The sequence below is a fragment of the Leptosomus discolor genome, chromosome 25, assembly GCF_034619465.1.
Source record: "Leptosomus discolor isolate bLepDis1 chromosome 25, bLepDis1.hap2, whole genome shotgun sequence".
Classification (NCBI taxonomy): domain Eukaryota; kingdom Metazoa; phylum Chordata; class Aves; order Leptosomiformes; family Leptosomidae; genus Leptosomus; species Leptosomus discolor.
In genome coordinates, this window is record NC_141415.1 from 5,029,687 (window position 1) to 5,041,190 (window position 11,504).

The following is an 11,504-nucleotide window of genomic DNA, read 5'->3' on the forward strand; positions in this document are numbered from 1 at the left end:
GTTTGTAAAAAAGAAAAGAAAATAAAAATCACTTCTATTCTACTGGGCTTAAATCCCTGAAGAATCCATACTGTGTATGGAAGGCTCTAAGTTTTGTGCCTTTACAAGCTTGATGCAAATAAATGCACAGTAAATGTTCATTGTGCAGTTTTCCTCCCCTTAAGTTTCCCCCCCCCCCTTCCCTCCCAGTAACCAAAACCAAAGTTTAAAACCAAAGCAGGAATATGTTACCAGCACACGTGGACAGGTTTACAATCTTCTGTTTTTAAAGAACAAATGACAAAGAGCATTCAAGAATATTGCAAAATTTTTTTTAAATGGACAAGTAGCAAAAATTTATACCACCTGGAATAAAACTGCTGAGACAAAGCTCTCTACATACACCTGCATGTTGCTGTAATACTTAAATAAGTAACACCAATGCAAGGGACATTTCTCTTAATGGCTACTAGTGTTCAAAGAAGCGTAGGATTATGGACTTAAGTAGGCCTTTGTACCCTGTGAATTAAAAATTCTGCAGGTGGCACTGAGACACTTTCACAATGGAGTCACATGGCTTTCACTTTGATTTGCTTCATCTTCATCTGCTTCTTCTCCAGTTTCTTTTGCTCACGCCGCAAAGCGGCTTCCTGTAGGCAAGGACACAGAGAGCTGAATGAGCACCGGGGATCTCTCCAAAGAGCAAGGTGATCAGTTCAGAAGGGCCAAAAAAAGGTGACCTCCTTGGGTTCACCTCTCTAACCACGTGAGCTGGCTCCTCACTGGGAGCCTTCACACGTTTCAGAAAGCAGAAGTCGTCTGCCTTCCGGCAAACAGAAGTCAAAGTTGGCCACTGCTGGTACACCTACAGGCAGCCCTGGAGAAATCTGCCGGTAGCTTGTAACAATCTGAAAATCCACCTCACCTCCAGCCGACGCTGTTTTTCAGGATCCTCTTCGTTCATGATTCGCTCTTTCTCTGCCCGTTTTTTCTCTTCTCGACGGGACTGCGCAGCCTCCTGTCTTTGCACGTGAGTCAGTTTAAGGAAGTTCTCTTCCACGCGAGCCCGGTTCTTGTCAGCTTTTTGTTTGCCCTTTTCACAGAGAAAAGCACATACAGTTAACACGGATTTCCCCACGAGCAGGATGCAGCATCTCTGGTAGTTATGTTAGAAATATACAGCTCCCAGTCATAAGATTAAGGATCCAGTAGTAATGGCTGCAGTTTCATACGATATTCAGAAGACAGAAAAATACACACAACTTACTTCTCTGTTCAGACGGAACTTCTTTGCTTTGTCAATGGAATAGATAACCATGCTCATCAGAGGCAGCAAAGACTCCATGTCCTTTGGGGAAGTGTTGCCTGACCCAGGCACTGAAATAAAGAGTTTCTCGTTAATTCAGAGAGGTTGGCAGGATTCTTCAACTTGCTATAACGCTCTTTCCTTATTGCTCACGCCATTAGTGAAAGAAAGCGGTTCTTATCCTCCTCTTTAGGAAGGACATAACTAACTAAAAGAGGTGTTTAGCTTTGGAGAGCACATTTAGATTCCTCACACAGTGACAGGCACATGTCCACCACACAAGCCCTCTTAGCTTTACTAGTAGGGAATACAAACAAGGGTTGAACTCGGGCTCTGACGTTAGCTTCACGTGGAGCTACCGCCTTGAATTTTGCAGAAAACCACGGGCCTTTTCTAGAAAAGGGTCCCAACAGGCTGGTTTTATTTCCAACCAGGGTTACCCAAGTAATTCTGTGCAAGCTCAGACTGCAAGGCGTGTGGCTTAAAACCCAGCCATCTTCCAGTGGTGACCCAATACCACCACCAGTAGAGTATGAGCTAAGACCTGTAATAGCAAGATTGAGTATCCTATTACCATGACAATACATTACTGCCTTCTGTTCACTGTTTAATCCAACAATGATCCTCTTACACATGCTGAAGTCATCTGTCATATATTGTCTTCCATAGATGGCAGAACTTGAGCACGTGACTTGCACAAATAAAGCACAGCACTCCCCCAGATGCACAGACAGACACGCACAGCAGCTTTCTTACCGTTAAATGTAAACAAAAGTGTCTTTTTAGTTTCGGGCAGTTTTGTAAGCTGACCCTCCCTGGTAGGAAAGAAAAAAAATCACTGGAATGAGTGAAGAAAAATATGGGCATACAAAATACCTAACATTGTGAGGGGAAACCTCATCGAGAACCAAGAGACACTTGCAAACTACTCAATTTTGGCTGTAACCCAAATTTAAGTTTCCAAATACTCATATTCCTGCAGTGTTTTACTCAAAAGCATGCAGTGAAAAGGCATTCATGTAAAAAACACACTAACAGCACCATCCAATCTGATCGTCAGAGGTCATCTGAGCCCTAAGGCAGCCTGGGTATTTTTAATGGCATTCAGTTTGTTTATAGTACTGTTGTTTACACTACTACAGATCTTCTGTAAGTATGTTAGGAAAAAAAAAAACACAAACAGCTTTTTTCTAAAGAATTCAAGTCTTCACTGCACAAGTATTCTTCACTCACCCACAGTATTCTAACATAAGAAAGTCAGACCTACGTTTCACAGATCCTCCAAAGCCTAGCAATTTCAGTTCTGCTGTCTTACAGTTAAATCAAAGCACGTTCCTATTTTTGGAGGACAGTTTCAAGTTCTGATATGGATCATTTACATCTATGCCTGCGAGCGTAGCACACCCTTGCCACAACCTAGGTGGTAATTCAGGTAAGATGGATCACCCACCCCTCGGCAATCCTGAAGCAGCAGCTAAGAGCACCTCAAGACTAGGAGGCTTCGAGAAACAAGAGATGCTGCATCTGTGTATTTCTGAAGCACAGCTGAGAATCAACCTGCACAAGAGGACGCACACGATGGATCCACCAGCAGAATGTTTCGCCATGTCAGCCAGGGGAGGGCACGCAGCCTTGATGGGGTTTTATTTTTACACTGCACTAGTTCTCAATGCATGCAATTAGCAGCTGAGTTAATGTGTTGAGTAGCTCTCCCGCAGCGTTACTTCTTGGCCCTTAAACTCTGACATGCCACGTACCCTTACTGGGATTACTCAGCTGTTTTCTGTGGGCACTGGAGCTGCCAGGCATTACCTGAAATTTGTAGCTGCCCAAACTACAACGTAACCAGCACACAAAAATAAATATTAAGGCAATACAGCACCTTGATCTTCTAAACTAATGCAGCATTTGGAAGCATTGGGAGTGTATTTATTCACCTGTTTCACCTTTGCTCCCAATTTCTCTTTGTGTGCATTCCAGCAGGCTTCACACTGCAAACAAGTTTGTCAGCCTCTATTTTGCTTAGTCTTACAATAGCTACTGGGAGGAGAGATCTGGCTTTATACGTACTCTTGCATAAGTTTTGGACCGGAGAACTGGTCCGAGAATTGGACGGACTCAATCTTGTCAGCATAGTGCGTGAGGAAATGTATCATCTAAAAGAGAAACTGGGGTTAGTTTTTCCCAGCACCAATCCCTCTGCAGCCTACCCACTCCGTCTGCGGTTGCCAAAGTGTCCGGGTATCACTCAAAATCGCTGTGCTCAGCTTGCCACAACACTGAAATTCAAACTGACAATTTTTTTTTAGCTTTTGCTAGAAGGGGCCTCAACGCATGGAATTAACATGAGCAACTCAGATAATTAGATACGTAACTCTCATTTGGGATTTTGCAACTCATTTGGTAACATGTGAACTTTGAGGACCTGCAGACCCGCCATCAACACCCTCCTTCAACCTGGCGGTTGAAGCTAACTTCCAGGCTTTGGAAGGCAGTTTTAAGTCTGCAGTTCACGTTAGACTAACTGTTGCTATGTAAAAGGAATAAAAATGTGTGAATTCCAGGCTTCTTCCAGCCCTTAAGCTTCCCCAGGGTCTTGATTTCTCTAGATCTCACTAGGGCTATTTGGCTCTCCTGTTCCGATGTTTACAGGAGATAAAGATTAGAACTTTTTTGCATAGGCTCTAAGTGCCAGGGTTACCCAGGAAGATTTCTACTAAGTCATTCTAGATTACCTTAGCGTCCATCATTCCCTCTGTGACCTCCCCCATCTCCGACAAGATAGCCAGCGAATCTGGAAGCCCGTATTTTGCACCAGACTTAGGTTTATCACTGCAGAACTCACTCTGTTTCAAAGAGAACAAGAGGAAAGAAATCAAAAACCACAAGCCTTTAAATATCTTACCAGACTGAACTGTTCCAGCATAGTGGGACCCCTAAAAGTACCTGAAAAGAAAGAATAAAAATCACACTACCTCAGTCACTCAGTCTGGCTGGGGACATTTCAAGCATAAAGTAAGCATGTGGTATCAATGGTCTTTAAGTTAGTATTTCCCTTCAATAGTCGGTACTTTAAGAAAAAAGATAAAACAATTCTCATACATCCATGCTGGAATGCTCAAAGCAGATGAAGGCATTTTGCTTACACTGTTTGGTAACAACAAAACCAACGGGCATCCTATCAACCACACTTCAGTGCTGTTACTCAAGGCAAGTCATGAGAGAAAAGATTTGCAAACCACAGCTTGTTATCACTGGATTCTCCGCAAGCTTCAGGGCTTGAACATACAGAACGTTTTAATTTCAGATCACGTAAAAGCAGATGACTTGGACCCAAACTTGCCACATCACATATCGTTAATTAAGTGTACTTTTCGATCCTTGAAAAAGTAATTCATGCAACTTAAATAAGGTGAAGTGACACTCATGTCTATCCTGACAATATACTTCAGCCTCCTCCTAGATGAACTGTACACCAAAAGGGAGATGTAAGCTGCCTCTTTTCCCACAGTTCTGACAGCGGCAGCTGGCTACAACTCCAGTGTTTGATGGCATTAGACTTTCACCTATTAGATGAAAACATCTTTTCCCCACACTTAATTCCAACAGGTCCATCAAAAGTTTTCACCTGTTCCCAAGAAAAGCAGCAATCTACAGATCAGAGGTTCTTACACCCTGTAACTGATCACGTTAGTATTCCCAAGGTGAACATACATACCAGGTCCTGCATCTCCTTCTGAAGTCGCACCAGCGCTTTTCTCGTTCCAACGGCAAACACATAGGTGTCCATGTCCTCATCATTCATTGTTACTTTTATTTGCTGTGGGACAGAACGTTATTAGCTCCGACCAGATTTATACGACGTACTCTGCCTTCAGACTACAGGCCAAATAGAGACCTCTGTCTTCTGTGGCTTCAGTGTTTGTCTGACACTGTGACTCCTCAGAACAAAGACCAAGCAAGGCCACACACAGCTGAGATAACGGTTGTTGATTTAAAGCTTCTCGGTGTGCCTTAAGGGAAGGTAGCTTTTCAATTGTATTGAGGACTCAACTCAGTATTCAGGTATAATGCTACAGTGTGATGACAGTGACTAGAACAGCGGTTGTCACTCATTTGCAGTGCAGATATCCGTTGCTTATGAGCAACTGCCCACATATAAATTAAATATTTTTAATAGATATTACAGATACATGGAAGGAGTATTCACAGTGCACACAGCCACTCTTCTTCCAAATGTAACCTCTCTTGGCATTTACGCAGCTAGAGTTTACCCTCATCTCCAAGAACAAGGGGCAAGGCAAAAAGTAACGTCACAGTATATAACAGCCAGGCCAGCCTACGCATTAAGCGGCTCTGTCCAGGCAGACTGAACAGACAAAAGAACAATCATGAAGTATTTCAGATTGTAAAACCACTTTTTATCAAGATGAGGTCTTGAAGCACGACAGACTGTTCACAAAACCACTCAAACAATAAAACCCATAGATAAAACAATTTCCAGTCATCAGCAGTTTGCACTTCACTGGCAGAAAAGAAATATGAATGATTCTTTCCAATTGTTTCGACAGCTACCGAACTGGGAGATACGGGATACTACAGAAAGACACCAGCAGTTCACTTGTGTGCCCCAAGACCAATCAAAAGCAGCAGAGCAGAACCGAAGGAACACGACCGTTTGTCACAGCTGACCGAAAGGACCGATACATACCACTTGGTCAGAAGCTGGCCTCATCATGCGCGCAAGAACGTTCAGTAGGTCTTGTCTCTTGAGAAACTGAAAACACAAGTTTGTAAAGACGACAGCTGAACGCCTAGGGTGCAGCAGAGGGGCTCAAGGAAACACAGGACAGTTATAAGTAGATGTTTTTCATAGAATAATTTAGCTTTGAAGGGCCCTTTGGAAGTCCCCGATACTGCCCAAAAGCAGGCCTACTTCCTGCATTAGATGAGTTTCTCAGGGCCTTGTTCCCTCAAGTTAGGAGCTGAACCAACGTGTGGGGCTGTTCCATCCCAGGTACAGGCCTTAGTATCTGTCTTTGTTGTACTTCCTTGGAATTCCTGTCGGTCCATCCCTCCAGCACGCTTAAGTCCCTCTAAATGGCAGCTGAGCTTTTCAGCTTACAGTTACCTCCTTCTGCTTTCTATACCCCTTCTGTGAGCGCTCACTCCTACCTACTTTGGTGGGCAGTATAGAGGCCGGTCCGGATCTTTTAATCTAACCAGCCCTCTTTTCCCTTCACAGGGTGCATATTCAGAACCCTGTATCCAAATGTGAGCAAAAGCATCAAGCTGGGACAACTTGTTGCTCACACTGGAGCAGAAAAGCCTCTGGAACCTGAAAACTGGTGATAGCTAAACAGTACTACAAACTCCCTCATCCTTACCTTTAGCTGGATGAGCATTCCTTCACAGCACACCCTTCCAGAGCACCACAAGTTATATATGTGTTCATTTTCTTGATTTAGCTTCCCAGTGCTTGTAGCTTCTTTATTAGTGCCATCATCCCCTGAAGAGAACAACAGTGAAAGAGAACTGCCACCTGAAACTCCACCACTGAAACACCAAAGTTCATCAGTGGGCTTAGAGCTCAGTTGTTGCTGGATGACTTCAGTATCACCGTGATATTTCTGAATAATTTATACACCACCACCATAATCTCATTTCAGCACTGGAAGACTGGCGCACACTTTGCCTACACACACAGCTGTCAGCAGGGCTGGCATGTATCCGCACGGGAAACATTGGTTATAGCCTACATGCTGGTCTAAACCCAGCTTTATTCAAAGTAAAACCAGATCCTAGTCATTATGAAACTCACCAACAAGAGCAAAGTTACTTTCTAGCAGCTCCCTGTGAGTATTGAACCATGCATGAGCCAGCCGGTTGTTTTTGTTCTTCCCAATGATGTAATTCATGATGTAAGCAAGAAGACCTGTTACCATCAGGATCTCCATGTAATAACTCTCCCAGCTGTTTTGAAGGTGAGCAGGGACCTGTGGGAAGCGAATGGAGACTGGGTTTTTTTTTTACATATTGATGGAGCAGATTCCATATACACAAACAATCTGGGAAACGCGGAGCGGTGGAGAAGCTTCATCCCAAATGCAGCAATGAGCTTCACAAAGGCGAGGGACAGAGCTAAGCCTACATAATGCGTTTGGCTCTACTGGGACACGGGAACCATACAGGAAACAACTGATAACGGCATTCCCAAAAAACCCGGCTAATACAAACAAAGTACTGCTCTCTTCCAAGTGAGCCTGTGCTCACTCTGTATCCCTCAGAGCAGTCAACAGCCCAGCATTTCAACCCGCTGATTATTTCAGCTTGATGCCCTGCCCGTCGCAGCATTATCTGATCGTCACGTAACTTCTGCTGAAATCTAAGGTAACGCCCCACGTCCAGAAGCATTTTCAGGATGCCACCAAGAGCCACAGATGCGGGGGCGGGGTGGGGAGCAGGGAAGCCTGCCTGACCTTGCCATCTTCAGAGATTAATTAGCTGTTCTGCTATCACTGTATCCCTCTTCAGTCATAAAGATACCCAAACCTTTATTTCCACTACCAAGGTCAGCTGATAATACTTAAAGAGAGATCTTAGAGGTGATAAAAACATAGGCCTCAAGCACCTGATCATTCTGTAAAAGACTCTCTTTGAAGGCAACAAGAAGGTGATGCAGGGTGCACAGACACTGCCTTCAAAAACCATCAGAGGAATCAATTTCTAATCTGAAACTCTAGCCACAGGCAAGCTAAAACCACACGGTTTATTGTAAACATATCCTCATCACAACCTCTTCTTCAGGTGCCGACAAAGCACCCAGATGTTCTGGGACCTACAGTTTTCTCTGGGTTAAACAGAGGTCATCACTCTAGCTCCACCACTTCTCCACAGTCACACGGCCAAAAGCAGCCAAGTCACAAAATGCTTCGGCCAAAGCTATGATTCAAAAGGTCTGTTTTAATGAAGAATTTCCTGATCTAGATTCCAATTACAGTTCTCAGTTTGAATACAGAATACAGCACTGATCCAAGGATGGGAGTTCTAGCAGCTTAAAACAGAGATCAACAGACCAAAGGCACCTGCCCTGGAAGTTTTACTTCAAGAGCTGCTATTTAAAGTTGCATAAACCAAGGCAGAAGAGCACGGAATTGGGAGCTGGCACACCTGGATCATATTCTGCTGCTATCCTGCTGCATTATTCCAGGTATTTCTGGGCTCCACACTTTCCATTTCTGCACTGTCTCTTGTTAATTCAGATAGCAAAGTCTTTAGGACAGGTTCTTTCATGTACATTTGTACAGCAGTGCCATTATGGACAGACTGCCTTAAAAGTGAGTGATGAAACACCAAATAGAAAGCAGATCAACATTTATACCTACATTAACTATTGTTATGGGGTCTTTATTTTTGCTATGAGATGCATCTGGTTTCTCTTCGTAGCCTTCAAACTCCTCGTCATCATACGGTTCACTCTCGGTATCACCTTCCTAAAGGACAAAATCACAAATAGCATGAAAATCCAAAGCCCGGTAAGCAAAATCCAAAAAAGATAAGGTGAGAAAGAAGGTGTTAGAGATACTATTAGAAACACAGAGGAAGGAGATGAGGCACTACCTGCGCATCTGCATCATCAAAGTCTTCCTGATTCTCATCCTGACCTTCAAGCTCTACAGTGGCTTCTTCTTCATCATCTTCTGTAGTGATGATCCTCTGAGGAGACTCTGTGACTGCATCTTCATTAACATCTTCGAATTCAGCAAAGTCATTATCATCATATTCCATAATGTCATCTCCATCCTCAAATTCATCGTACTTTGCCAAAGAAAAACTCCATGGGATGAACAGGACAGCAATAAAAATACATAAATTCTTCATTTCCACTGGAAAAAAAAATAATCAAACATTGCAAAAAGTCCTCATCAGTTCCATTACACCACACCTCAGCAACGCCTCCAGCTTCCACGAACAATTTAAAAACACGATCAGGGTCAGAGCAGAGAGGGAAATAAACCCCTGCCTGATGTTGCCATCTTCTGTATCGAGAAAGTGAATACCCTTACAAGCAAAAATAACTTTGAAGGTGAAGTTCTAGACTCTCGCTTGCAGCAGGAGCAGCTGAGGCAGCAGCAAGTTCACATCTGGCCAAGCTGTTCAGACGAGCAAGTTCTGGAACCAGAGACGCTCCGCTACCAAACTGAGTCTCCCAGCCACTCAGCGTGGCCACCTCATTTCCAAGACCACCTCATTTCCAAGACCACCTCATTTCCAAGACCACCTCATTTCCAAGACCACCTCATTTCCAAGACCACCTCATTTCCAAGACCACCTCATTTCCAAGACCACCTCATTTCCAAGACCACCTCATTTCCAAGACCACCCGCTCTGCCTACCGTTGTTATTAATTAGCAGATAGGCACAGCCGGATCAACGAACCTGTAACAACAGCACTAAAGCTTAAGATGCGCTTCAGTCATTTACTTTCAACAGCAACGCTCCGATCGCCTCTGCTAGCCTCGAGCTGCTCATCTTTGATTTCCTGGCTGCCTGCTCAGAGTCAGGTCCCACAGCATCCCAGCACTATTGCTGTTTAGAGACAGAGACTTTCTTTTTTTTTTTTGGCAGAGCTTACACCAAAAGAAGGCAGGATGAGGACGAATATTGCCGAGGTCCCCAAAACAAGAGTAAACTGGGGCTTATGAAACCAGAGCTCTCTCCCCAGATCTGCCAGAAACCTGCAGAGAGTTTGTCAGTCACCTTTTTTTTGCCCTCAGCTTCCTACGCCTTTTCTGCTTGACCTCAAAACAGTCTCAGTCTCCCCTCAGCCTGTGGGGACCATCGCCAAGGTCCAAACACTGAGCCCGAACAGGCAGCAGTGACCCCACTCCCGCACTTCATACGCAGCCACGGAGGATCAGCTGCATCAGGCTTGGCAGCCAGACTCATTCTACTCCCTCTCGCAACAAGATCTGAGTGGGAACTTGCATGTTAATGAGATCGTTCTCTTAAAAACTTGAACTAGAAACGATTTGTTTCTAAATTAGGCCAGCAGTCCTCTGAGCACCACATGCAGGGAACCCACTGCCACGAACGACAAGGGTGGCTCAAATAAACGCCTTTGACAAAAGGCTTCTCATTCTGGCAAAACCCTGAACAGAACATGTTCATGAGAACGTTAATCCACATGGGAAATACAACAAGGCAGAGCCCAGGAATGGAGCACAGTGTTTGGGTACGTCACAGCTTTATGTGACTTTACACAGAAAACCAAAACTCTACTTACGCACGACAGCATTTGCACTCAGGGGTTACAAACACCAGGACAAAGGAGCCACCTGCTCAACCAAACCCCAGCAGTAAGAATTCCGGGACTATTTGAGCATAGCCAGTTTCGAAAGACCCTACAACTCCCTGAAGCTTTAGGCAAAAATCAACTTCTGCAGCCGATTCCAGAGAGCTGAACGAGGGACGGGCGAGCACTGGTACACGCTCCCGGCTCAGCCGCCCCTCTCGCACGCTGGAGCGGGTTCCAAGCACGAACAGCTCCGCGCAGCAGCCTGTCCTTTGGCCGGCCTCCACCAGCCACACGCCACCGACTTTGCCTCGCAAGCGGAGCCGGTTTCACGCCCCGACCTCCGCAGAAGCGAGAGGGAAGGGAGAGGCGCCCGGCGCCCGCCGTGACACCCACCGCAGGTGCTGCTCGGCGTCCCGCCGTGCCGCGGACCACCCCCGCCCCCGGCTGCAGGCACACGCCTCCGCTCCCAGCTCCTTCCAGGGACACCAGTCAAGGTTACGAGGCTAAAATTAGCTCCCCGCCGCCTCGGGGCGCGGGAACCCCCTCTCCTGCCCTGCACCCCCGACCCACCACAGCCCTGCCCCGCACCCCCGACCCGCTCTCACCCCCCGAGGGGTGCTGAGGGCCTCCGGCCCCGCTGCCAGCGCCTCTTGCCCACGCGGGGCACAGCACAGGCCCCGCACGCCCGGTGCCCTCGGGGGCACTGCGGGGCCGAAGGCGGCCGGTAACGAGCAGCGGAAACGGGGAGGGGGGGAGGCAGGGCCGGCCGCCCCCAGGGAGGCGGGAGCGGGGCTGCGGGACCCGGCCCGGGGCCGCGTTACCTGAGTCACGCGGCGACGCCGCCGCTTAGGCCCAGCCCTCACCTTCCGTTCAGCGCCCGCCACCGCGGCCGCAAGCGGCGCAGCCTGCGTGCTTTGCGTA

General features: G+C 46.3%; 1 protein-coding gene across 3 annotated transcripts; it reads right to left on the reverse strand.

Annotated features, from left to right (window-relative positions):
- Positions 1 to 244: 244 nt before the first annotated feature.
- CCDC47 (coiled-coil domain containing 47) lies at positions 245 to 11,478 on the reverse strand. 3 transcript variants are annotated; one of them, XM_086477947.1, is made up of 13 exons: positions 11,447 to 11,478; positions 8,906 to 9,171; positions 8,671 to 8,778; positions 7,107 to 7,281; positions 6,673 to 6,794; positions 5,997 to 6,062; positions 5,004 to 5,105; positions 4,021 to 4,131; positions 3,356 to 3,441; positions 2,042 to 2,100; positions 1,247 to 1,356; positions 905 to 1,072; positions 245 to 629 (listed from the first exon to the last, which is right to left on the reverse strand). In XM_086477947.1, the coding sequence occupies exons 2-13, from the start codon at positions 9,164 to 9,166 to the stop codon at positions 549 to 551; spliced, it is 1,449 nt and encodes a 482-aa protein (XP_086334073.1). In that variant the 5' UTR covers positions 9,167 to 9,171; positions 11,447 to 11,478; the 3' UTR covers positions 245 to 548. The 3 variants fall into 3 exon arrangements, with proteins under 3 accessions (XP_086334073.1, XP_086334074.1, XP_086334072.1); XM_086477948.1 differs by having other exon boundaries at positions 6,000 to 6,062; positions 11,405 to 11,456; XM_086477946.1 differs by having other exon boundaries at positions 11,405 to 11,456.
- Positions 11,479 to 11,504: the final 26 nt, after the last annotated feature.